Here is a 27,810-nt window from a genome sequence, read left to right as displayed (position 1 = left end):
GTTTTCTTTATTCAACTTTCTGGCAAACTATGGACCAGACATTATTGCATCAAAAACAACAGAACCAGCGCATATTGGGACCGATATTCAAAACTAAACGTTTATTTAAATGGGATATTCAGCAGCACAGTTATGCTGCTGAATATCTGTGTACAAATTGCTACTTAGACTCCTTATGGCAGGTCTAACTTATCTGGTTAACTTAACCAGACAAGGCTGCATTTAAGCACATCTGGTTATGATAAACAGATAAGTAGCCCCGCCTCAATCCACCCATTGCTCACCCATTGCTCACCCCGAGATTTCAACAAACACCTCCTTATCTGGCTAAGTAGCAGCCACTGAACATAACCCGATATTCAGGGGCCACCACTTAGCTGGATAAGTTGCTACTTATTTGTAACATTTTATGTGAGTGTCTTTGAGGCCCTGTCTTCCTATGGCTTTTCTCCCATTCTGTGTGCATGGGGGGGGGGAGGGGGGGGGAAAACCTTAGTAAATCAGGCCCAGTATTAGTTGTAAAAGAAATATGTTTCAGCCTAGGAGGTGTACACAGCACGCTACAACTGGAGGAAAGACAGACTTGGAAACGTGTGACTATTTTGAGCAGTGCCATATTTGTAGTCGGAAGATGGTGAACTGTGACAAGATAGAGCCTCTGCTAGACTGGAACCATTCCATGCCTACATTAAAATAAGATATGCATAATAACATAGTAATGACGGCAGAAAAGGAGCAAACGCCCCATCCAGTCTGCCCAGCAAGCTTTTTATAGTAGTATCTGCCGCGCCATGCAGGTTACCCCCATCTTTTTTTTAAGAGTAACAACTGCTGCTCTGTGCAGTTATCCACGAGCCTTATGATAACCCATAAAAATTGCAGCTAGCAACATTTTTTACTGGGTGATGAGCCTTCTTGAAAATTCAGACAGTGCTGCTTGTCGTGCTTTGCTTATGGATTTGGCCGTAGAAGGAGTTCTGTGCTTTTCCCCTTATGCCTGCATATCCGCATCCCAGGCCGTAAAGGTCAGCACCCATTGGTTGTCATCTGAATCCAATTCCACTCCCCCGCCCACCGCTGTCAAAATGAAAAGCAATGTTGCAGTTGCGGCAATAATGCTTAGAATAATATAAATTACCTAATTGCATTTGCACTTAATATTAGTATTTATTTTAGCCATATTTCCTCATTTAAAAGCATACATTCACTTACTAAAAAGCCCACACACACTGATGCTGGTGATACTTTGTTACATAGTTAAAAAGACTTGGCAAAATATTGGTGATGGGTCTGCTGACATTAGCCTAATATTTTCTATCTTAACAGTGTAACATATCTCTTAAGTCCAAGTGTTTCTATTACTTTGTAATACTCTTTGGGGCTTACTTACATTGGTTTTTAACACATGTAACCCCCTTGGTATGATGAAAGAGGCACATTTAGGTGCTGCAGGCTCTCGGCTAGAATGCTGCAGCCCTCGGGGGTTCTTCAGTGGGGAAAAGCAGAACCTTTGGGGGTCCCAGGGTTTAGACACAGACACCACTCAGTTAAAACTGCCATTTCGAAAATAAAAAAAATGTAAAAGATGTAGATGAGTTATTTGGCAGATAGTGCATTTGATTTTGGTGCATTCCATACTGAAAAGCAAAAAGCAATTCAGTCTAAACATCATAGTCAATGCCCAATCTGCACACACCAGGGATTCTGCTGTCAAACTGCCCACCAGCAGAGGTACTCTTTGGAGACGGATCTCCAAGGGATTTTCCTCTTTATTGGTGCCCTTGGCACAGCTTTCCTTCTTCAGTAGAAAAGTGGAAATTCCTCCTGAGGAGCTTCTGATGAGTCTCTGTTGCTAATTCTTTCAACAGCATCTCTGTAGCCTTGCTCCTTTAAGGGCAGTCCTCCCTCTGACTCCCAAAGGCAAGCAATCCACTTGTTGGACCCTGAAGGCACTTCTTGAACAAAACCAAGGAGTCTGGGATTTACTCCTTTTTCACCAACTCTAGCCTCTGGCCCTCTCTGGCTTGCAAGTCCTCCCAGACCCACGCTGCTTCCAGGTACCGGGAGCTCGAGTGCATCTCCCTTGAGCTGTAGCCTAGGTCAGAACACTGGAAGGAAGAACTCGAGCCAAGCTGAGCTCATGGGTTTTCTGGAAAACGTACTTCTTGAGTAACATCTTGCTCTGGGGAGTGTCAAAGTAACAAGTCACTTCTACTCTCTGACCTTATCATTCAGGGTATGATGTTTCTAGTACAAGACACTTTGGTGAAACCCTTACACAATACACACACACACATTAGTTTCCAGCAGTGAACATGGGATATATTAAAGAAATATATATTAACCATGCTGTTAATTTTATGTGCTAAACCAGGATGTATGATTATACCAAAAGCAAGGTATTTAAATCAGTATGAACTGAGTTGCTAGGCGTTGGTCAAGTATGAGGTCCTTAGGTTTCTATGCATACTGAGTGATTTTTATTTTAAAAAATATGTTATGGATTGACGGGGAAGAATTTTATTTGTGATGTATCTCCCTGTTTCTGGACTGGAGTTAGGTATAATTTTATATGCTAGATATATCATTCCAGAATGATAACACCAGGCCATTCCGTCACATTAGCCAAACCAAGTCATGCCAGCTTGCCTACTTGTTCCCATTAATTATTGTATTTTTAGCAAGATTTAACTAAGTATTTATTCAACATTTCTGAGTAATGTTACATAGTTCATCAGACTAGCTTTAAGTCCTTTTCTCATTTATCCACATGTTTATGCTTTGTTTAATCAATGTCTCCCATTTTGTTCAATGCAGTTATTCAAAGTTTATTCATTGTTAATTGTTCCATGTAACGCTCTCAGGCGAGGTTTTGTTCATTGTAAACCGGTGTGATTTGTATTCTATACAGGAATATCGGTATATAAAAGTAAAAAATAAATAAATAAATATGGACAAGAACATAGAGCTCCCTTGTCTGCAGTAGCCCAGTCACCCACCTCCAACCAAAATCTTAATCCAGCATTAGTGTGTGTGTGTGTGTGTGTGTGTGTGTTTGAGAGAGAGAGAGAGAGAGAGAAGCAAGAGTTGTGGGTACTTCTTTGTGCACAAGGGAAGCTTTGTGTGTTTGTGTGAGAGAGGGAGTCTATGTGTGTGTTTGAAACCTAGTCTTTGTATGAGTGTATTTGAGAGAAAGCTTGAATGTGTGTATGTGTGTGTGTTGGTAATAGAGATGCTGCCATTGCCGTACAAAGAGGATGTGTATTTATGGGTGTGCAAGTGTTGGTGTGTGTGTCAGAAAGGGAGCATGTTTGTATGTGTGTGAGAGACAGAGAGAAAAAGGCAGTATTTGTTTGAGAAATGGGGCGTGTGTGTCGATTTCTGTCTCATATGCCTAACCTTCAACTTACGAGTGTAATTATGAAAGTTGGGAAAAGAACATGGACGGAAATCTACAGCACTTACTGGAAAGAAGGCCTAAAAAGCAATGGGTCACTCAGCAATTCCTCATGCTGCCAATGCTAGGTTGTGTGTAGCTTCACGACTACACACACCTTGAGTCTGATCGCTTAATCCCTCACAATACTGCATCAATGAAAAAATATATTAAATCTCATGTAAACAAAATAATTAGGAAAATCTATTCTCAGAGTACCTGGTCATCTGTAGGGGTTGCAGGAAGTGGCTTCTTTGTGTTTCGATTGGATCTCGCAAGTTTCAAACCTTCAAAATATTAAATAGGAAAATCCAAATTTCTGATTATAAAATTATAGACCATACATTTAACTTGTAGGTTTGACACTGACAGAATGATTAGTAACATAGTAACACAGTAACATAGTAAATGATGGCAGAAAAAGACCAAAACAGACCATCCAGTCTGCACTGCAAGGTTTTTAGCATTGTTATTGCCACTCTGTGCAGGTTGTCCCCATGCCTTCTGTTTAGGGTTGTAGTTGCTGCTCTGCCCAAATTACCCCTTGCCTTTCTTGGAAGCACAATATAATCATTTCATTGTAATTTTGGGTTGAACCACTGCTCAATGTAGGTTACCCCAGTGTTTTGCTTCTGTCTTTTTGCCGATAAGGGATTCTGTATGTTTATCCCTTGCTTTTTATTTTTTAATCTTTTTAAAACTTTTTATTTAATTGAACAGAGGCTACCCAATATCACATTAGCCACATAACACAATGACAATATGAGTGATATTTCTTCAGCATTAGGAAAGAGAACAATGACATATAATACTTCACGTCAGTCCCCACTCTCACAAAAGACAACTGCAAGGAGGTATAATGAAAGGATCCATAACATTCTAGAAGTTTTGAGGTATGGGATCAGGAGGGCAAACATTGCAAAATCCCCTGCAAGATGAATTAGCAAGTCTGTCCAGTAACTGCTCAAACGTTGTCATATAATGTCATACTGCACTTACTCAAAAACGTTAGCTTCTCTATTTCATGCACTTGTTTTCACCAGAGAGAGAGAGTAATGGAGCGGCCTTCTACAGAGTAGCTTTGGTAAAACTGCCCACATTAATCAAATCTTCTGCTTGGAGCCTTTTTTGAAGTGCCCAGCCTTTGAGTACCCTTCAACCATGCAAGCATAATTCTAGAGTGAGTCCAATCACTGTACCAGTTATACTGGATAATTCCTTCCGAACCCCTCTCCAGAAATCCTGTACCATTGGACAGGTCCACCGCATATGCACATAATCCCGCTAGCCCACAGTCACTCCAGCATAACCTAGAAGCTCCAGGACAGAACCTGGCATAATGGTTCGGTGTAGGAGCTTTACCATCATACATAGTGAGATTGTATGTGCGGATTTCCAAATCCCCTTCCATGCTGCAACATTCAGATTTATCTGCAGGTCTCTGCTCCAACAAGATATGAGAACCAGTGGAGGGTCTTGTTCCATTTGATATCCAAGTAGCAGTATGCCCTTCCTATGACTATCTTCCTGAATAAATACCTTTTCAAGATGAGAGAGAGACCTGGGTTCTCAATTCCCATCTTCATGTTGCCTTAGCTCTTCCACCAACCTCATGTAAAAAGACTCCGAGTCTGCCCCACCCCATATTCAGCCCGTAAGTCTTGAAAGGATTTAAGTCTAGTGCTATTGTCCTTCCAGAGATGACCAACAAACTTCAGACAGTTTCCACCAATCTGTAGGCCCCTCTTTGAATGCATTTATTCAGGTCTTTTTGGGTCTAAGCAGATCCGCTTTTCCTCATCTTTCTATTGCACTATTGCCATGGAGCTTCCCAGTTTGGGGGTTCCTTCACTCGTAGTATGAGCCCTTTGGATTCCATTTTCCCCCGGTCTTCATGTAGCTTATTTTTTTTATAGCTACTAGCACCAATTCCATCTTGCATGCACCATAGGTTGTGCGCCTTCATCGAACTCTGCTCAAATTATCTCCTTAGCAGGAGACTCCTTGATCTCTTGGTCCAATTTTGAACCAGTCACCTCCTCAGAAATTTCATCTATACTGTCTACCCTTAAACCATCTAACCATCCTTGGGACCCAATCTCTTTAAAATTCTTAAACCCAGTCTCATATTTGATTGTTCCGACTATCACTACGATAGTTAACCTATCCCTGTTAGAAGGTCATATGCCATAGCCTTTAAAATGTGCAATAGTCGAACTGATCCTAAAAAACAATAAGAAAGACCCCACTGACTTCAATAACCTCAGGCCCATATCTAACTTACCATTTCTCGCTAAAATTATTGAAAAAGTAGTTCAGAAACAACTCTCGGAGTTTATAGACTCCAACAACATTCTTTTTCCTTCACAACATGGTTTTAGAACATTTTTCAGCACAGAAACTCTTCTTCTGGCACTTTCTAGTACAGTTCTCCGAGGTTTCGACAATGGTCACTCTTATTTACTCATTCTTTTGGATCTATTGGTGGCATTCAATACAGTTGACTGATATCTTACTCCATAGATTGCAGGATATTGGTCTGTCTGGTTCCGTTCTCTCCTGGTTCAAATCTTTTCTTTCGGACCGTTCCTACCAAGTAAAAATAAACACTCTCTATTCCCAAAATATCAAAATTGAATCTGGAGTCCCTCAAGGATCATCATTATCAGCAACCCTCTTCAAAATTTATCTTTTGCCGCTCTGTAAATTATTAATAGGTCTAGGAATCACTCACTTAATTTATGCAGATGATGTACAACTTTTAATTTCCATTAAAAATTCTCTCTCAGAAACTCTCAAAATTCTCAAAGTCTATTTATCTTCTGTCAAACAATTATTATCACACATGAAATTGATCCTTAACCATCAAAAAACAGAAATCATTCTATTGAGCAGGAAAAGTACTATTAATAAAGATTCCAATTTAAAATTAATTTTATGCAGATTAATTTGGTTCCCCAAGTTAGAGACTTAGGAGTTATTATTGAGCACGAACTAAAACTAAAAACTGAAATAAACCACAAAATTAAAGATGGTTTTTATAAATTCCATGTCGTAAAACGATTGAAATCTTTTTTAGATTTTAATGATTTCAGAACAGTTCTTCAAATTCGAATATTTTTTACAATTGATTATTGTATCTCTATTTTATTTGGTCTTCCTTCAATCTGCATCAGACCCCTGCAGTTACTCCAGAACGCCATTGCAAGAGTCCTTTGTGGTGGAAAAAAATTTGACCACATTACACCTACTTTAATCAATCTTCAATGGTTACTAATCAAATACCGAACTGATTACAAAATATTATGTCTGATCCATAAATCTATATACCTTGACAACACAAAATGGCTCAATGCTCAATTTCACTTACATACCCTGGAAAGAAACTTGAGATCAGCCAACAAAGGACTGTTATCAGTCCCTTCTATCAGATCTGCCCACCTTTCAGAAATAGGGAGAGAACTTTCTCCATAGCAGACCCAACAATGTAGAATCAAATGCCTTGTGAACTGTGAATGCAAAAAGATCTTAAGGCCTTTAAAAGATGTTGAAAACTTGGCTTTTTAAAAAGTTATACAACTTAAATTCTTTTAGCAGCCAAAGCATGCTTGTAATGTATAATCTTGAGACCATATTTTATTTTGTTTTTATCTTGTATGCTATTTTTTCATTTTCATTTTTTATTTTTACTCTTATTAATTTTATATTTGTAATTTATTATTGTAATTTATATTGTTATAATGCTGTACACAGTTAAGATTGATTTTACAGACTGACAGTTTATATAAGCAAAAAAAAAATGTTTTATGGTGTGCTTAACTAAAAACTTCCCAACACCTTCAAAAACATCTATGAGCATATTTTGCAAAGTGTTTACATTTGGTTTACAGAATTTTGTACTTGATTATACTTCTTTTGCTCTCTAGCTTCTCATATGCTGATAAACCAATTATCGGGTGGTGATCTGGATCAACTGCCATGCCCAGCGGAAATAGCTGCTCTCCATACTGGATCAGTACACGGCACTGTCCCAGTGTTGGAATTAATTTTCTTCCATATGCTCTTAAGCTCAGGGGCAGTGGAATGCCTTTGTGGTTGGGGGGAGAGGCCAACCAAGCTCTGCCCTCTTCCACCCCTAGCTCCGTCCCCCAATTCTGCACCCAGATCCACCCCCACTTTACATACATTTTTCACATAAATCATGAGTATATTTATTTATTTATTTGTTTATTTATTTATTTATTTATTTGAATTTCTATACCGATATTAGTAGGGACATCATATCGGTTTACATCAAAAACATAAAGATTGGAAATTACATAAAACAGGGTGGTGGGGAGGGAGAGATAGGAACTGTGAGAGCGAAGATTAGGAAGTACATAGGAATCAGGCTACTCAGAAACAAATGAGAGCCACAAAAGTTCATATTGAGCATAAAATTTGTAAAACAAAAGGAACTTTGTACAAAGGTTCAGGGTGAGTTTGCATGAGAGGGTTCAGATATGTTTGCATGGAGGTGAATGGGGTGATATTATTCTTGGTAGGCATGTTTGAATAGCCAGGTTTTCAAGTTGGCTCTGGATTTCATTCCCAGACCAACCAATAAAATGCTTGATGCTAGAAAACCAGATGTAATGGTAAAGTAGAAAGCAACAAAAAAAACCCAGCATTACTAATAGAAGCATCAGTACTAAGCAACTATTCTGTACTATGTATGGAGTGTACGCATCTAGTGTCAAGAGATGTAATCAGAGGCCCAAGAAATTGTGGTCTAAAGATATAGAAACAGTCCTAATTGTTTGGGCACCACTCACCTGATTGAAAAGAACATCCAAGCTCATTAGATATGTTGTCTGTATAAAATACACCATACGTGCTTCAGAGAGAACTGCCTTAGCACAATGCAAGTATTAGGGAGAGCACTAGCAGTAAATTTGAGAGATTGAGATCATACCTAACATACTATTGCACCCTGGCTTAAGAGTGAGGTTCATTCTTGTCGTTGTATATGCTAGACAAACCCAATAAAAAATCCTGTATCTCCAGTTCTTTAAATATATACTCTATGTCCACACACACACCCTCTTCCACCCCCCCCCCCCAACACACACACACACTCCTCTAACAATTGGGGCAGATCAGGATATTTTCCCTACACCTCACCATAGAAACAAATATAGTGTTATCTAAGAAATAGAAACACATACTTCCTCCACCACCAGGCACATTGTGATATACAAAATCCTGCAAACCCCCTCCCCCAAACTCAGCACTTATGTAGCATATCTGCCATACCACTCCAAAAGCAACAATCCTATCTATGAAAAGGCAGCACTGCAAACATTAGACTGGGCCCTAAAACAGCAATACACCTCCTGTTGGGAAAGCACAATGAACAAGACTGCTACACACTAGCATAATACCTCAGCTTGCTCATACCTGCAGAACACAGACAGAGCATCACCAAATACAGAACAGCTGACCAGAAATTACAAATGTGTAGACAAAAACTGAAAGCCTCTCTTTCCCCTGTGCACAGCAGCTTCCCCCCTTGCCTAGCCCCCCAGTCTCTCTCTCTCCCACGTCCCCCACCGGAGGGCCAGGAAGGGGGAGAAGACCAGGGGAGGAAAGGGGGAGAGATCTGGGAGTGGGGAGGGCAGAGAATATTTGAGAGAGCGCAGATGTGAGAAGAGGGAAAATCTGGGATTTCAAGCTGATGAGTAACGGGGAAGGAGCTTCTATGTGTAAGAGAGAGCATTCAGGATTTGGGGTGAGATAGAAAGAGACTTGAGCGGAGATAGGGACATGAAAAGGAGCAGGACCAGAGAAGGGATTGGGATAACTCTCTCTCTCCTTTTCACTCATCCCATAAAAACATAAGAAGCCATACTGGGTCAGGTCAAGGTCCATCAAGCCCAGCATCCTGTCTCCAACAGTGGTCAATCTAGTTCACAAGTACCTGGCAGATCCAATAAAATAGAGCCAATGCCTGTTTCTTGTTCCCAGTGTTAGTAAAAGTTTTCTTTGGTCTACCTGATTAATATTGCTTTATAGACTGTACACTAACAAAATTATTGCTATCCCTAGAAGTAATAGGAAATAGATGGCTGTCATCCATTCCTGTTTGCCAGCAACCGCTCCCCCCCCCCCCCCCCCCCCAAGCTAGCCAACTAGCCACCAATCCTGAAACTCTTCCACAGCCAATCAGCCTCAACCATCACCAGCCAGCCTTGACCACCCCCAGCCTGTCTCCACTTCAAACAGTCCCAAGCCTCTGATCCCCCACCCTACCCCAATTTCAAACCCCCCCCCATCCCCAGCAGTTCCCCACCCTCAGACTCTCCTGCCCAGTCTCAGAACCCCCTTCCCCAATCAGTCTCCAGTCACAGAACCCCTCTCCTCAGTCTCTAGCTACAGGTATCCCCACCCCCAGTAGCTTATCCCGTGCAGTTTCTCCTCTTGCTCCCGAAGTGCTGACTTCCGGCTGACACCCCATGGCTCTCTGTAAGATCATGCTGTTTCACACCAAGAGACCAGTGCAAGATTGCAGAGAGCCACAGAGTTGGTGGGCAGCAGGGCCGCCATCAGGAATTTTGAGACCCCATACAGCCAAAATGTCTGGGCCACAAGCATTCAGTGGATAAAGTATATGCAACAATGTTTATACCTATGTGTAAACTCCACCATAGGTGTAAAAAAATAAAAACAAGTCAACAAACTCAAATCACTTAGATAAATGCACAGTATCTGAGAAATCCAGTGGGTTCTATCCAATAAAGCAGTTCAGTGTGAGTACTGAATTGTGTCCATCTCGACTCATAGTGGAAATAACAGCAAATTCAGGTTTATGAAGCAATCAGTCTTCTTACTTTCTGATTTGCAAAATCTTTAATTAAGTCTTTGTAACTGAGTTGTCTGGCAAGCTCATGCTCAATAGAGAGAATTGCCAGGCCGTTTAGACGTTGTTCACTCATTGTAGAACGCAGATAGTTCTTGATTGATCACAGCCGCGTCAGACAGTGAACGCTGGCAGGACAGAGCGCGCGGACGAGTCTCTGTCTGCGGTGCTCTGTAAATCAATGCTATGTGTGTCTAAAAGACACGCATAGCATTGATTCTCTCCCTTCTCTGGGGCCCGCACCCAGGGCCGGCTCCAGGTTTCAGTAGGCCCCTGGGCGACAGACTGTCGGAGAGAGCCTCAGTGGGCCTCTTTGCCATGAACTAATACATCCCCCAAGCGCACCTGCCGCCTGGCGGCTGCGGGCCCCCATATGTGGCAGTAGATCCTGGGGCCCCATACTGCAGGCCCAAGAATACTGCCCTGATGGCGGCCCTGGTGGGCAGTGATGCTTTCTAGGATGGCCTCCGAAAAAAGTTGGATGAACCAGGGGCCGGGGGTCCCTGCCCCATTCTGATGCCTATGCTTAAGCTCATAATCCATTTCTGTCAAACATGTCTTGGGTCTGAGCATATTATATACAGATTCAGCATGTCTATCCACTTTATTGTGTATGTCTTTTCCATTGGTGAGCAGTATGATGTGCTGCTCTGTTTTATAGTGTCGTTTGCAACTACCCACAAAATAAGTCTTCAGCACTGTCACAGGCTGTAGATGCCTGCACTTTTGCTCTTTTCTGTTTCAACAGCACATTTTCTGGAAGTGATTTGCTCCTTCACATTTTCTACACTTTTGTCCATAAGCAGGGCATTGCTTATAGATATAACTGTCCACAGTGCTGACATGCTTTTCTTTCTTTATGCTTGCAGCTTTGCATGCAGTTTATTGGCTTTTTGCTCCCTCACATTGAGGAATCACTCCTGTGTGCACCTCTGTTCCCGCCTTTGGATGGCTGTTTTTGTCCTGCTGTCACAGCCATTACACAATCGCTACCTGCCATGAAATTAAGTTGCTTCTTCTGAGCCTGTGCAATTTCAGAAGCCTTGCATATCTGTATTGCATGCTCTAATTTTGCACTGGTGGTAGATCCTTGGCCCGAGATGGGGTTGATGCTACCCGTAGGGCAAGCCCCTCGGGTCCCCACCATTGGGAGGCGGAGTAGACCAGGAGATGGAGGCCGACTGGAGCTTCACCAATACCAGCCCTCGTTCCCCACAGGTTGAGCCCTTGGGTGCCGGGGCCAGCTGGTCTTAGGCAGGCCTCCATCAGATGAATCCCAGTGGATATTCGAAGTAGGTAGCCAGGGATCAGCAGAGGATTCGGAGGAACCTAGCCTGGTCCGGATGAGGCAGGAGTCCAGAGGCCCGGGCGGCAATGACGGACCAGAGTGCAGGGATAGGAGATGCCTGGGCAGTAGAAGGCTGGAGCCTAACAAGGCCAAGTCCGAAGAGATACCAGAGGCAAGGTCAGGAACAGGCTGAAGTCGGGGCAGGTGGAGTGCTAGGCAAGGTACAGCAGAGCAAGGGTCAAAGCCAGAAATTAGGCCTGAGCATAGTCCAATGAAGCAAGGGTCAAAGCCAGTGGTCAGTCCTGAGTGTAGTTCCAATGAAGTGAGGGTCAAAGCCAGTAATCAGTCCTGAGCGTGGTCTAACGAAGCAAGGGTCAAAGCCAGTAATCAATCCTGAGCGTGGTCCAATGAAACAAGGGTCAAAGCCAGTAATCAATCCTGAGCATAGTCCAACGAAGCAAGGGTCAAAGCCAGTAATCAATCCTGAGCGTGGTCCAATGATGCAAGGGTCAAAGTAGGAACCAGGAACGAAGTCAGGAACAGGAATGAGCAACGGAGCACACGAATAGCATGGAGACCTGTTGCCAAGACGAGGAGTGAGTAGCGGGCCCTGCCTTAAATAGTGGGCCCAATGATGTCATCATCCGGGGCCGCAGGTTAGTTTCTCGCTGTGGCCCCTTTAAAGGCCGAGAGGTGCGCGCGCACGCCTAGGAGGAGACAGGACACGACGGTGGCAAATCTCTGCGGCACACATGGGGAGATCCGCCGGGAGCCAGAGGAGTCCGCGGAGCTACTGGGAGTGCCCAAGGAGGCAGTGGGGGTGCGGCAGCCCCTAAACCACACTTTTCAGTACTAATTAAAAAAAAAAAAAAAAAAGGAACAATTTTTCTTCACAATGTCCAGAAAGAAAAATATCACAGTCAGTGAATTAAAGAACTGTGTTTGTGGAAGGAAAATATCCATTACTGATGGACATGACCTCTGCCTCCATTGTCTAGGACCAGATCACGACCAGGACAAGTTACAATTGTGAACAGATGTTCCTGCATATCCAGAGAAAGAAGGCCTGGAAAATGGCTGAACTGCGCAAGTTTCAGAGAAGCCTCAGTCGGTCCTTATCCCACAGTGCAGCCTCGTCTGCCTCACCAGGAATGGAGTTGAGCAGCGCTCCTCCAAAATATCTCCCCCATTGGTAGAACAGGCCAGATCTTTGGGGTTGCGCACTAAAAGCCAGCATGCCTTGAAGACATAGAGGCAGCACTCTGCAGAACCACTGGTGCAGCTGATGCAAAAAAAAAAAAAAATGCAGAGGCTCAAGTGCATCGGCATACGGTGAGTCACTGTCATCGACACTCGGTACATTGACAATGTCAACATACAAAGCCCAGAGCTTTTGGAACACAAAGCTCCGGTGCCATTGAATCACAAATCCCTGGCGCCTTTGATGCAAAAGTTCCCAGCACCACTGACGCTTAAGTCCTCAATGCATTGAGCCCTGGAACACCGATCATTGACGCCTTTCACCAGTAAATGATCAGAATCATTGATATAGTGTACTGCAGATCTGTCTACACAGTTGTATATGTGGCCAAGATTGTTAACAGGAATGGAAGGGGATATCATACCTCTGCCACCACCAATTATCAGAGCATTCTCACCATTAAAATTATTGGTACAAGGACTGCATCTTGAAATACCAGATCCTATTTGTTCTTTAGTTCTTCTAATATTCAATTGACCTCCAACCCAAATACTGCAGAGTCCTGAAGATGTGCAAGGTTTGATTCTAGTATCAGAAGAGGATATTTCACCTCCCATATCAGGTCATAGGGCACGGTAATCTCAATCAAGTATTAGAGTTTGTGAAGGATTTCTTTACCTCTTGGGTAGCAAAAGAAAAGGAGGGTATTTACCAACCTCTCCTTTCCAGATATCCACTTTACTCCCATAAGAAGGAGTCCCAGTATCTCCAGTCCATATGGATTCTCCAGTTCATATGGATATGGTAGAACCCCATGAGATGGTTCTACCTACAGCATTGCTTTGCAGCAGTTTCCAGACAGATAGACGACCTACGCCAGGGCTACACCCCTCCGAGGTGGTCAAGGACCGCTCCTCAGTCACCATCTATATTATTGGGGTCCTGGATTAGTGTTCCCTGACCTCTAGACTCTAAGGAAGGGTCAACATGGATCCCTTCTCATACCCTCCACTGTCTCTGAACACTCGTTTCCTCCAGAAAACCTTTCCTACTCAAGGTTTCTGGACAAGATGGGGAAAGTGCTCAGAATAAATGAGTATAAGGACAAAGATCTTCATGCAGGCATTTTAGGTCTCCTCCAAATTCTAGAAACACTAGTGGATTCAGCTACCATTCCAGTCCATGGTATCCTGCAAGAATCACAAACAAGAATGTTGAAAACTCCCATTTCCTGCGCCCTAGTGGCATAGAAACTTGACCTTAAATACAGAGTTCAAAAATCCCTCGGGTTTGGTATAGTACAATTGCCCCACCCCCATCAGTCAGTGAACATAAGAACATAAGATTTGTCTTACTGGGTCAGACTGAGGGTCCAAGCCCTGTATCCTGTTTCCAACAGTGGCTAATTCAGCTTACAAGTACCTGGCAGGATCACAAATAACAAATAGATCCCATTCTGCTATCGCTCAGGAATAAGTAGTGGCTGGGCAATTGTGGAAGCAGCTCTTAAAAAAAGACAAAGAAAGCAAATATATATTCAAATACTTCACCAGGGAGGGATCCCAGGCTGTTGGATAACTTTGCTAATAAGATATTTCAGAATTTCATGCTTAATGCACACATTTCACCTCACCAATTCTATATAATGCAAGACTTACATGATTGTATATAAAAACTGAAATCTTCTAGTTGGTGAAGGTTGATTCACATAACCTCTGCCACTTCTGGATGCTGAAGAGTGTATATGCCATCTTATTTGTTCTATCTAGGAGGCATTCAATACCACTGACTGCTCCTTGTCAAACTCCATTGGAGCTCACTGCATGGCCTGGTTGAAAGCCAGAAGCCTACGAGAGGATGCTCATGAGAAGTTGGTGGATGTACCCTGCCTGGGTGATATCCTTTTCAGATAAAAACCTAGAGAAGCAGTAGCTCAAATTAAAGGACAGCACGTAGTGGTGCAGGCCATCTCCATGAGAACAGAACAAGTCTTCTGCAAGACGTACCTTCATATTTTCAGAGACACCCCTTCTGGCAATTCCAGTGATACAGGATACTGTCTCTACTTCTGCAACAGCAACAGCTTCCACCTTGCACTCGAAAGTGGGAATGTCATTAGCCTAAACTGTCACAGTAAGTCCAGCCTGGACCAAGCTTTTGGCCATTTTCAGAATCCAGCAATTGTCCGGTCTGGTAGGAGGAAGAATTCAGGATTACCTGGGGGAGTGGTGAAAGATCACCAAAGATCACTAGGTTCTCAGCATGGTGGAGTCTGAATACTGCTTGTGTTTCTCTCAGCTACCCATGCCTCCTCATCGTTCAGCCTTCAATCCGGATTCCTCTCACTCAACAGAACTCTGCCTGGAAGTGGAGTAACTCATTGTACAGTGGGTTAGTACACCTTCTTGGGACTTCGCTGTGACAAGAGAGTCTTCTTGCCCTGACACTGTAGAAGCATTAATAATACAGCTAGGCACTTGGTGAAGACCCTCAGAACTGCTGACAGACTGAAGGGGAGAACTTTGTACTGACTGGGAAGAAACCACCATAAAGCATAGGTATTGCTAGTGAGAGGGATGGATGGGAATATGAATAAAAGCATCTTTTAGATACAGAGTACACATCCACTCCCCCTTCTGGATAAAGGGGAAGATTGTGTTGAGGGAATTCATTTAGAATTTCTCCTGGAGAATATGTTTGTGCAATGCATCACCATGGCCAGGGGTTCTACTCCTGCTACTTCCTCATCCCCCCAAAATCTTGGGGACTGAGATCTATCCTGGATTGAAGAAGCCTGCACAGATGGGGAAGTGGATGTGTACTCTGTATCTAAAAGATGCTTTTATTCATATTCCCATCCATCCCTCTCATTAGCAATACCTATGCTTTATGGTGGATTCTTCCCACTGTCAGTACAAAGTTCTCCCCTTCAGTCTATCAGCAGTTCTTAGGGTCTTCACCAAGTGCCTAGCTGTATTATTAATGCTTCTACAGCGTCAGGGCAAGAAGGTGTACTAATTCTTTGCTATACAGCGAAGTCCCAAGAAGGTGTACTAATTCTCAGCATAAATCAATACCACTTCTACAATCACTAGGCTTCCTTGTGAATTTCAAGAAATTAACTCCAATTCTCTTACAGAGAGAACTTTTCTTTCATCAGTTTGGGTATATATGCTCAGGTCACTAGTCCACAAACTACTGAACATAAATCAGTCCCCAGCCAGGGAAGGGCTGGTTGTTCTGGGCCACATGATGGCAACAATTCATGTAGTGTCACTAACCCACCTTCACATACATCTCGGGGCCTTCGTTCCCAGTGGGACCAGTTAACTCAGCTCAACAACCAAAGTGGAAATCTCAACAGAAATGAAATAGGATTTATGGGGGTGGCTGGACCCCTTCATCCCTTAGGAAGGAGCATCATTACATCCACCTCCATGACAAGGAATGTTGGCCATAGAAGCCTTCACAAGAAATTGGGTGGCCCACACAGGCCCCTTTCGAACTTAAGGGATATGGTCATCCCATGAAAAGCAATATCAGATCAATCTCCTTGAATTGAGAACAATCAGGTATGCTCTATCAACTTTCAATTGCCTCCTCCAGGGGAAGAGCATTCTCATTCAAACAGACAAGTTGTCCTGCTCTTCATGAACAAACAAGTCATGGACTCTGGCAAGCAGTGAAAGAGATATGGGAATGGGAATGCAAACATCAAGCTGTACTGCAAGTGACCTGTCTTACAGGAATCTCAAACATATTGGCAAATCACCTCAGTAGAGTTTTTCAACTACTTGAATGGTGTCTTCCACAAGCAACAGGCTGTTCAATCTATGGGGAGTTCCAGCAATAGGCCTTCTTTGCATCAGAGCACGACAGACAACTAAACAACCTTTGCTCCATTCTTTCCAGCAAATTCAGCTCAGCTCGGGACACTTTTCTGCTAGAATGGAATGCAGATCTCACGTTTGCTTTTCTACTAATTCCTCTGAGAGACAGAGCAGTGTTAACAGTGGGCCCGTCTGATCCTCCTACCTCGAGCATGGTCCAGACAAGTCTGGTTCGCATATCTAATACAGCTTTCCAGCCATCCTCCTATATCTCTCAGGACAGATCCATCCTTATTAACTCAAGAAAGTTACGTCTGTTTCATCCAAACCTTCCCTCCCTCAACTTGATGGCTTGGATGTTAAATCCTCAATGATAAAAGAACTGTCCTTATACAAAGAAGTTGAGGACATAATAGCGTCTGCCAAAAATACATTAACAGGAAGAGCTTATGGTTTTAAATGGAAAAGGTGCTCTACCTAGTGTCAATACAACAGCTTGGATCTGTTTACAATGTGAATCCATAGACTTACTGAATTATTTGCTGCCTCTTTCTGATTCAGGTCCTGCCACCTCATCAGTAAGAGTACATCTCAGTACATCCCATTCCAAATCGAGGGTAAGCCTGCTCACGGTCATCCAATAGTATCCAAAATTAATGAAGGGCTTGTGGCATAATAAACCTCCAGTTGTAAAATCTCTCATTCCTTGGGATCTGAACTTGGTTCTGGCACATGTGTTGAAGCTGTCATTTGAACCTTTGGAGACAGCTTCTTTCAAAGTTTCTAACATGGAAAGTATCAGTCCTTGTAGCAGTAACACTCCCCTCAAAATTTCTGTTAAAGGTTGTAACACCTTTCCATATCAATTAAGCTATCATGCTACCTTTGTTCTTCCTGAGGCCACAGTCACATGAAAGCGAAAAAAAAGCCCTTCATGCCTTAGACTGTAAATGGGCCTTGGCTTATTACATAAGAAGAACTCGACCTCATCGTCAGGTTGCACAGCTACAATGTTAGTTTTGCAGAACCTCTGCTTGCATGATTTCAACCTTGGAATTTATTTCCCTTCCAGAAGTTGCAGGGAATTGAAATCCTTTGACAATAGATTGACTAATATAAAATCACACTAGAAAACAACCAGTCCCTACCTCTTCCCCACTTGCACCTCTGCAATATGACTGCCTGACTGCTAAAGCTTCCACCCCAAATAGTATTCAATTTAAATCTAAACATTTAAAGTGGGTTTGTGGTTTTTTTTTTTAAATACAAAAACATTTGTATACTAGAAATGAGGAACAAAAACGTGTATGTGGTTGTCAAAAACGACAACAAAATTCAACAAAGCATGGTGGTGAGGAAAGCAAAGGAGCAGGCAGAGATCAAATAGGGTCTGTAGTACCACAGTAAATGGGAAGACTGGATAGACTTGGTGGTCTTTATCTGCCATCACACTTGAGTGGACTAGGATGCATCTCAGATGAATAAAGCCATTCGGCCTTGGGCATCGGGCCATCCGATGCGCCCACAGCGGGCTGAAGCTGCTTATTGCTTGACTATAGAACAGTGGAACCCAGTGAAGGTCAAATGTGTGCACAGACCAGAGAGCAATCTCAGCGTTAGCCATCTCTTCCATTCCATTCTTTGCTATTCAAACTTACATTGATGGATAAGGAAATAAGATATGGAAATGGTGGAAGAGAAAGGCAATACAATTGATAAAATAAAGGTCTTGTAACTTCCCATAATACAGAACCACCAAATTAGATCTTGATAACATTTGTTTTTTTTTTAGAGTACTTTAGTTAAATTGGATTAATGGTAGAATAGATATACTAAACCAGTTTAACTAACCCAATCGGGAGAACAGCTCTTGTGTAGTATAGAGGTTGGTATTAGGGTGGATGGAGGAAGGATGCAGAAAGAGAGTGGAGAAGAAGAAGAAGACAGTAACATCTCTTACTTCCATTCCTGTTGGCCAGGATTTTGCAGCCCATGGCATTTTTGGCAGTCTGACCACAGCAGAGGTACTGGCCATCCATCCAAAAGCAGGGGTGGTACTTCTGCACCAAGTCACTGTTATATCTGATCACTGCAAGTATGCAACCAAGAACAACAGCAAAGGGCTGAGAGCAGGTACGAGAACAGTACTAGGAGTTAATTGTGACATATCATTTCAGGCTCATTCCTTAAGTGTTTTACTGTGTTGCGTTGTAAATGTCTCTCTTCTGTGCATCTATTTATTTTATATTATGCTTTTTTGCATTTCAAAGCATTTTACATTCAGGTACTGTAGCTATTTCACTACCCCCATAGGCTCTAAGGAGGTAATTTTAAAAGGAGTAATACATGGAAATGCAATATACTATTTTAGCAATTTAAAAAAAGCCATTTACGTCTGTAAAGTGCATTTGCACGTGTGTAACCCCAGCACTCCTCGGGTGACCAGTAAGCGCTGGTGCTTAGTGACCACGTCGGGTAGAGAGCATAGGTTAGAGTAAAGGGAGGTTCCATTCTATGCAGCTCCTCCCTCTGAGGAGTCTGGCCTGGCCCTCCCCCCGTGAGGCTATTTAGGGGCTCTCCACAGTGAGCTCAGGAGCAGGCCTTTTACTTGTCAGAGAGTAAGGAGCTGGAGAGAGCTTATCTTGTGTTACTTTTCAGGCTCAGTCAGTAAAGGCAGGCTATCCCAGCTTGCTGGTCCTCACCAGGGTCGGGAGGGATTTCCTCTTCCAGTAGACAAACTGTCTGGTTGAGTTCCCTCTGGGTCTAATTTAAGGGAGTTTTGATATTTTTGAGACTCACTGGACACCTGGGCCCGTCTTGCACGTAGGGATTGGGGAAGCCTGCGGGTGAGCTGCCCAGGGACAGGGAAGATGCACTCCTGACGTGGTGGTGACCCGCTGTGAGGAGGGGACTCCGCCGTTAGTTTCTGTTCCTTTTTGGGGAAAAACACTTTTGTTAAAAGATCCAGGAGGAAGGGTTTTGGTTGCCCCTTCCTTCCTGCTAGAAGCAAGAGAACTTCTTGTTTCAAAGAGGGTCCCTCACATCGAGGATCCAGAGAGAGAGAGAGAGTACTAAAGAGACTGCGTAAGATCAAGGAGACCCTGAAGATCTGCTAACCGTGAGTAAAGGAAACAACCTCCCTGGGGTCACCCATCCGGTGTTCACCACCCTGGGGAGAGGGAGAGAGGATTTACTCTCTGTGCCACAGACTCTGCTACTTTCATCAGCCTGGAAGGGGTTTTGACCATCCTAATCATCCTGCCCATCTGGGAGCTCCACTTTACCTTAATCCAAGGAGAGTGGGTGCCTCCCTTGCCCTGATATAAGTGAGTCCTGCACAGACAGAGGGAAGAGGCTAGAGGAACTGAAGAGAGATTTCTGTGGTGCTGCAGTTTGAGTTTAGTGACGTTCACCATCAGTGCCTTTTTGTGTTTTGGACACTAACCAAGTGGCTCCAGAGTATTTATTTCTGCACTCACAACAGAGACCAGCATCCTCCCCAGGGGAAACACAAGGGAATGTGCAGAGAAAACCACCCCCGTCACATCGGGACCTGAGAGGACTCTTTTCTTCCTCCTGTCCAGAGAATCCACACCTTGGGAAGTAGAGGAGGTACAAGAGCTAGTCAGGGTTCCTGCCCCGAAGAGTACAAATAACTTTATGGCCTCACCTGTGCTAGACCGGCACACTGGGGTGGGGGTTACACATGAATACCCTAGGGACAGTTCGATGGCATATATTGTAGCAATTTTCAAAAGGCCACTTACACATGCAAAACCCAATTTTAAGCATGTAAATGTTTTTAAAAATCAGGCCCTAAGCTTATACCTAAGGCAACAGAGAGTAAAGTCACTTGCTCAAAGTCTCAAGGAGCAGCAATGGGATTTGAACGCTGCTTTCCCTGGTTTGTAGCCCACTCCGCTAACCACTCATTGATCCTGCAGTTGGTTAAGAATGGCTGAAAATACGGAGCACTCTTTGATCTGGTGTGCAAATTACAGGCATATTGCATATGGCACCCTTTTCTTTCTAGACTAAAGATTCAGCTCAGACCTAGATGAGGTCTCGCTGCAGGGAGGTAAGTGAGGTTGGCTCAGCCCAGATCTTTGTCAACATTGGCCCTTGTCACTGAACCAGCAAGCAGGCTGACACTAATGACCATAACTGCCAGTCTGTGGGGATAAGAGATCCATGGCTGGACAGTAAAGATGCTATAAATCAAGAAGCAGCCCTATTTGTAGCGTGCCTTCCATTGTGATCTGCCTTCCCTCACTGGGCCTGGATTAATCTTTTGTGCATGAATGATCTCTATGATTAATAATCTCTAGTACAACATGCATTCGACCACTGTCATGTACTCGCCAGATGTGATTTGGGGTGCAGCGCCAAGATGATCTCTTTCACCTGCCAAAGAATGTATTAAAATGCTGTTGGCATTTTCCCTTTTCCTTTAAAAGGCCTAGTATACTTCATATCAAGCAAGCTGTTATAATACCTATTTCGCAGTGTGTACTGCCACCACATTCAACTTTTCTTCCATGGAGGTGCAACGGGAGAGAAAAAAGGAGCAACAGAGATCATTGAGAAGGACAAGGTTAGAGAAAGAGGAGAGGGAAGAGGGGAGCAGCAGGGGAAGAGATGAGAGAGACTCACCACCCTTCAGTTGATGAATCCAGCGCCTACGGAGTTCTTCTGTTGGAGTGAAAACGTAGAGCGGCCCCTCATCATAAACCACCTGCAGGGACAGAGAGAGAAACAGGCTGGACTTCCAGAGGGAAGAACATTTTCCAGTTTAGGATCTGGAATGGCAAGCGTTATCAACCGGCTCCATGTTATCTGGACAGGCCAGTGAGCCAGTCCTGGTTTTACCCATGTTGCATTTGTAGTCTTGTGGTCCCGCTTTCTTAGGGGAGAAAAAATGAAACTGCAAATCCATAGATGCAACGAGGTAAAAGCAGAGTGGCTCAACTTGTCCAGATGGCGCAGAGTATGTTGGTAACCTTCACTGTTTCAAAATAAAATCTGCTCTGTGCATTTGAAACAAGGCCTGCTGTGTGCGTATAATACTGTATCAGGGAGGCCAGCTCCTAATTCATCGTGAGAATTCCCCTGCCACATCGTGCTGCTTCACCAGTTTAATCCCACCAGTACCCAGGGGTGCTAACGTGCTCCATTTATGTTTGTTTGCAGGACAGATTAATCCAGTCCTTGTTTTACCATAGACTTGTAGTTTTGATTTCCTTAATAAATGTGGGACTACACCAGAACAGGAACAGCCTGTCCTGAAAAAAAACAAACCCAGAGCTAGTTGGCAACTCTAGCAGTACCAAAACAATTATCTATTGATCCATCTAACCAAAGCACATTTATGAAACAACAGTGAATAGAAGTGAAACCATCATACATAGCCCAGTTCACAGAGAATAAACTCATTCAAGGCCGTGCTTTTACATATAATCCTCAGTCTCTCTTATTCACATAAATGCCTCATGTTCTGTGATAATTTTTTTTTTAAATTATATACCGTATAAAAGTGTTAATGTCCAGTGCGTCAATATCCAAAACCAAACAATATCATGAGTATTCAACAAGTTCACTCTCATATATAAAAAGCTTATATGCAAGATACCCCTCAAAAAAAATGAATTGTCCTCATGCCGTATAACAAAGAAGTCCTCTTTCTGAAACAATAGCCAGGCCTTCTGTCTATCCATATTTATCTCTTACACTTTGCCAATGAAGCACAAACACTTCACATGGGATTTGAAGGCCCCTGTGGAATTGCTGCAGGAGACCAGACAGCAGGGTCCGGTCCAGTTGGGTGGGGTGAGGAAGGCTAAGGCCTACTGTCCCGTGCTGGCAATTGAAGCTGCCACCTGTGCCTTGATCATGGGGTAGGACGAGGAGAGGAGCAGCACATCAGACGGTGTTCTCCTCCTCTGATGGCCGGGCCCAACTGTAGAGCCTCACAGCTGAAAGCAGCAGTCGGGCCCGGCCAACAGAAGAAGAGTCTGTGGCTTGGTGTGCTGCTGGTCTCTTCCTCTTACATGCAGTGAATCCAGTGCCAGCGGGGGGGGAGTTGTGTTTGAGAAGTCAGAGATGGGGGGGAAGGGGGGAATAAGGAAAAGAGGAGATGATAAAGAAAAGTATGGTAGGGTTTAAACCCACAGCACTGCAGATTCCAGGTCATGGAGCTGCCACACAAGTCCTAGCATTTTCATCTTGTTTTCCTGGGAGTCTCAGACATGCCTGTAGAGCACTCTGATTGAACCAGCACTTCTTATATAAGGCATACCCAGAGGGCACACAGTGCTGATCCAACAGTCTTCTTGGCATGTGTCTGTGGAAGTGCTACATGTCTGGTTGCTGATTCCTGTCATATCCCTACCATGTAATTGTGTTCCAGTAATCCTGTAACAATATACCTGCTTGTAATGGTGTTCCAGTGTTCTTATCTTATAAATCTTCCTGTCTTGCAATCCAGTTCTGGTTTTGTACCCCGTTCCAGTGCTCCTGCTCTACATATCCCCCCTGGCTCTTCTTCTGCCCTGGGCTCTACCGACAGGTCTCATCCTTGCTTCTCCAGGCACATGCTTTCCCTCTGGAGTGGCCCTGATTGCTGAGCTCAGATCTCCCTCATAATTTGGATCAGCTCAAACCAGAGGTAAGGTGAAGATAGCGTAGTCTTGAGGTGCTAAAGAGATTTCATGAAAAGCATTCCAAGAATCCCTGGCTCAGCTTACCACCATTCAGTGAATAGGTGCTCTCTCTACTTAATTTTGTTTTTGAAAACCAAATAACGCCGTTTCAAGTAGAACCTTTCAAGAAATATGTATTGTGAGTTCCTTCCTGTGGGAAGGGAATGGTTAATAAAACGGAAAATGTCATAATGCCTCTGTATCGCTCCATGGTGAGACCACACCTTGAATACTGTGTACAATTCTGGTCGCCGCATCTCAAAAAAGATATAATTGCGATGGAGAAGGTACAGAGAAGGGCTACCAAAATGATAAGGGGAATGGAACAGCTCCCCTATGAGGAAAGACTAAAGAGGTTAAGGCTTTTCAGCTTAGAGAAGAGACGACTGAGGGGGGATATGATAGAGGTGTTCAAAATCATGAGAGGTCTAGAACGGGTAGATGTGAATCGGTTATTTACTCTTTCGGAAAGTAGAAAGACTAGGGGGCACTCCATGAAGTTAGCATGGGGCACTTTTAAAACTAATCTGAGAAAGTTCTTTTTTACTCAACGCACAATTAAACTCTGGAATTTGTTGCCAGAGGATGTGGCTAGTGCAGTTAGTGTAGCTGTGTTTAAAAAAGGATTGGATAAGTTCTTGGAGGAAAAGTCCATTACCTGCTATTAAGTTCACTTAGAGAATAGCCACTGCCATTAGCAATGGTAACATGGAATAGACTTAGTTTTTGGGTACTTGCCAGGTTCTTATGGCCTGGATTGGCCACTGTTGGAAACAGGATGCTGGGCTTGATGGACCCTTGGTCTGACCCAGTATGGCATTTTCTTATGTTCTTATGTTCTTATCCTGACAATATTGGGATAATTTAATTCTATATACAACGAGCCACACAATATCTCTAACAAATACGTTGTAGGCAAAAGGTTTTTTAAGTTCTATGTGCAAAATCTCTTTAAATTTGAGAATAGGTTCTCCTGGGATACCTTCTGAGAAGTCTAAGATGCCGACAAGAGGAAAAGGCGCCATGGACTGAGTAATATTTAGACTTCTCAGAAGGTATCCCAGGAGAACCAAGTCGATAACAGTCCCTGAAGCAGCAGCCCTGCGAAACGTACGTTGGACTGGACTTGCACTGACAATCGGATCACCAAAGCGAGGTAGCGCCACCAATGAAGAACTTGCTTTTGTTAAGTGACTGGATCTCCGAAGCGCGATAGCGCCATCAACGAATAAGGGAAGTACAGTTCCACATTTTTTACAAAAAATAAAAAACAAAAATATTTTCTTTAATAAAAAAAGACTTGACAAATTTGGACCAATGATTATATATGACCCATAGCGGTTAAAATTCAGGCTAACTTGCTTGAATACCATGGGTGTTATGATGGTCCTATTCTCAAATTTAAAGAGATTTTGCACATAGAAGTTAAAAAACCTTTTGCCTACAACGTATTTGTTAGAGGTAATTTAATTCTCCCATTATTACTGCACTACCAATTTGGTTAGCTTCCCTAATTTCTCTTAACTTTTCATTGTCCATCTCGTTATTTTGGTCAGGTGGATGGTAGTATACTCCTACCGCTAAACTCTTCCCCATCACACAAGGGATTTCTACCCATAAAGATTCACTTGTGCACCTAGTCCCAGACTTTAAAAGCTCTACGTGTGTAAATCCGGAGGCAGGTGCAAAAGATAAGATAAAGGTCGGGGGGGGGGGGGGGGGGGGGGGGTTAGGATAGGGCTAGGCGGCGGGAAGGTTAGGGGAAGGGGTAGGAAGTTTAGATTAGGGGGTTGGGAAGTTCCCTCCCAGGCCACTCCGATTTCAGAGTGGCCTGGGAGGGAACGGGGGAAGGCTGCGGGCAACGGCACGCACAAGATGCACTAATGTGCACCCCCTTGTGTGCGTCGACTCCCGATTTTATAACATGCGCGCACTAGCAAGGAATGTCATCATTCCTTGCTAAGAATTTCAAAACAGCACCAAAATGTTCTGGGGAATTGGTATGTAATAGTCAAAATATATAAGAAACACCCCAGTGAATTTTAAATTTTTGAAAATTATTGAATTATTATTAACAATTATCTGCTCGCAGCCAAGTCCTTGTTTGAGTGACCATTAAAAAATTTTTTTTGAAAGGTCAACTGCAATGTGTGGTGAAACACTTGCAAGCTGCCTAATTTACTGAAACACAAAAATTTTTAAGCAAGTAGAGGAAGGGTTTCATATATAAATTTTTCAGCCCAACACAAGGTCTGCCAGATTTCCATGTATAATCATGTATACATGGAAATCTGGCAGACCTTGTGTTGGGCTGAAAAATTTATATATGAAACCCTTCCTCTACTTGCTTAAAAATTTTTGTGTTTCAGTAAATTAGGCAGCTTGCAAGTGTTTCACCACACATTGCAGTTGACCTTTCAAAAAAATTTTTTAATGGTCACTCAAACAAGGACTTGGCTGCGAGCAGATAATTGTTAATAATAATTCAATAATTTTCAAAAATTTAAAATTCACTGGGGTGTTTCTTATATATTTTGATCATTCCTTGCTAGACACTCTAACTCTCCCATCCTACTTCTTAGACTTCTGGCAATAGCATACAGACATTTCAAAGTGTGTTTTTTGTTTGTATTAACATTCTACTTTTCAGTTAATAGGGATAATTTGGAATCTTTTAGCTCAGTTGATTCTTTACTTACAGGAACATGGACTACTTTTCTCATTATTGAAACCTCTCTATTGGGATGCCCTAACTTTAATGCTTCATTAATATCTTTCGAAGATATCTCCCTCCGACCCATGTGCTGCTGAGCAACTGTCAGCTTTCCCCTTTGTTCTAGTTTAAAAGCTGCTCTATCTCCTTTCTAAAGGTTAGTGCCTTAGTGCCAGCAGCTTAGTTCCACCCTGGTTAAGGTGGAGCCCATCCCTTCGGAAGAGACTCCCCCTTCCCCAAAAGGTTCCCCAGTTCCTTACAAAACTGAATCCCTCTTCCTTGCACCATCATCTCATCCACACATTGAAACTCTGAAGATCTGGCTGCTTCTTGGGACCTGCATGTGGAACAGGGAGCATTTCAGAGAATGCTACCCTGGAGGTTCTGGATTTCAGCTTTCTACCTAAGAGCCTAAATTTGGCTTCCAGAATCTCCCTCCCACATTTTCCTATGTCGTTGGTGCCCACGTGTACCACGACAGCCGGCTCCTCCCCAGCACTGTCTAAAATCCTATCTAGGTGACGCATGAGGTCCGCCACCTTCGCACCAGGTAGGCATGTTACCAGGCGATCCTCATGCCCACCAGCCACCCAGCTATCTACATTCCTAATAATTGAATCACCAACTATGACGGCCAACCTAACCCTTCCCTCCTGGGCAGTAGTCCTGGGAGACGCATCCTCTAGGTGAGAGGACAATGCATCAACTGGAGAGCAGGTCCTTGCTACAGAATCATTTTCTGTTGTACCAGGTTGATGCTCTCCAAACAGAAGATCTTCCTCCTCCATGCACCATGCACCAGTTCTGCCAGACTGGAGTTGGAACTTGGCTGCTATGACCCTGAAGGTCTCATCTATATACCTCTCTGTCTGCCTCAGCTCCTCCAGATCTGCCACTCTAGCCTCCAGAGTTTGGACTCATTGTCTGAGTGACAGGAGCTCTTTGCACCAGATACACACATACAACTTCTCCCCGGTGTGTAAAAAATCATGCACGTGACACTTGATGCAAAAGATTTGAATGCACCCCTCTTGCTGCTGGACTGCTGCCTTCGTCTTCATTTTGTTCAGCTCCTAGTTAAATTTAGGTTGTTATGGGAGTAGAAATGCATTACAATTAGAGTCCTTTAAATGTATTAGTGTATTCACTATTTATCTGGTAATAACCTAAAAGAGGATGATTAAATTCTTGATAAGGCTTGGGGCAATCATGAATTTAAGTAAAAAGGCTGATTTCTTTTTTTAATTGAAAGTGTCTCCTGTCTATAAATCAAAGGATAAGATGGGGGAGGGGATGGAGAGAGGGAAATGCAAACACACAAACTCTTGGCTTTTGCCTGCTTCTGACTAGCTATTTAATACAAACACACTAAAGAATATACCCCAATAGTTAATTCTCCCCAAAACTTTTAGTTCTAAAATGTCTTAAAGCAGTATTTCCCAATTCTCTTCAGCCACCAGCAAGGTGATCCTCTCCTCTCAGTGCTCCCACTGGATTCCTCTATTCATCTGATTTTAGACACCTAACTCTAAATGTAGGTGCCTTAAACTGAAGCTCCTAAAATTAGGCTAGAAACTGGAACCCCTAAGTTAACGCCTTTATGTAAGCTGCCCGGTGGGGGGAAATAAACCCCTAATTTCATTCTCCAGACTTCTCCATGCCCTTGTCTCCACCCCTTTTTAGGTGTCTAAATTTAGATGCTGAGATTGAGCAAATATTCAATTTGAAATATCTAGGTGCCTCCAA

At 43.2% G+C, this 27,810-nt stretch overlaps 1 protein-coding gene across 5 annotated transcripts in view; it reads right to left on the bottom strand.

The window, feature by feature from the left end:
• The window catches only part of BTK (Bruton tyrosine kinase), a 107,823-nt gene that overhangs the window by 40,754 nt on the left and 39,259 nt on the right, over positions 1-27,810 (bottom strand). For all 5 annotated transcript variants that reach the window (XM_029607372.1, XM_029607374.1, XM_029607373.1 and 2 more), the window contains exons 5-7: positions 21,307-21,388; positions 18,614-18,742; positions 3,656-3,723 (exon numbers count right to left, since the gene is read on the bottom strand). In XM_029607372.1, coding sequence (XP_029463232.1) covers positions 3,656-3,723; positions 18,614-18,742; positions 21,307-21,388 — 279 coding nt within the window. The remainder of the gene's footprint in view (positions 1-3,655; positions 3,724-18,613; positions 18,743-21,306; positions 21,389-27,810) is intronic.

The sequence above is a fragment of the Rhinatrema bivittatum genome, chromosome 6 (genome assembly GCF_901001135.1).
Source record: "Rhinatrema bivittatum chromosome 6, aRhiBiv1.1, whole genome shotgun sequence".
NCBI classification, from domain to species: Eukaryota; Metazoa; Chordata; class Amphibia; order Gymnophiona; family Rhinatrematidae; genus Rhinatrema; species Rhinatrema bivittatum.
The sequence above is the reverse complement of the archived record's forward strand: the minus strand, read 5'-3'. Positions and strand labels throughout refer to the sequence as shown.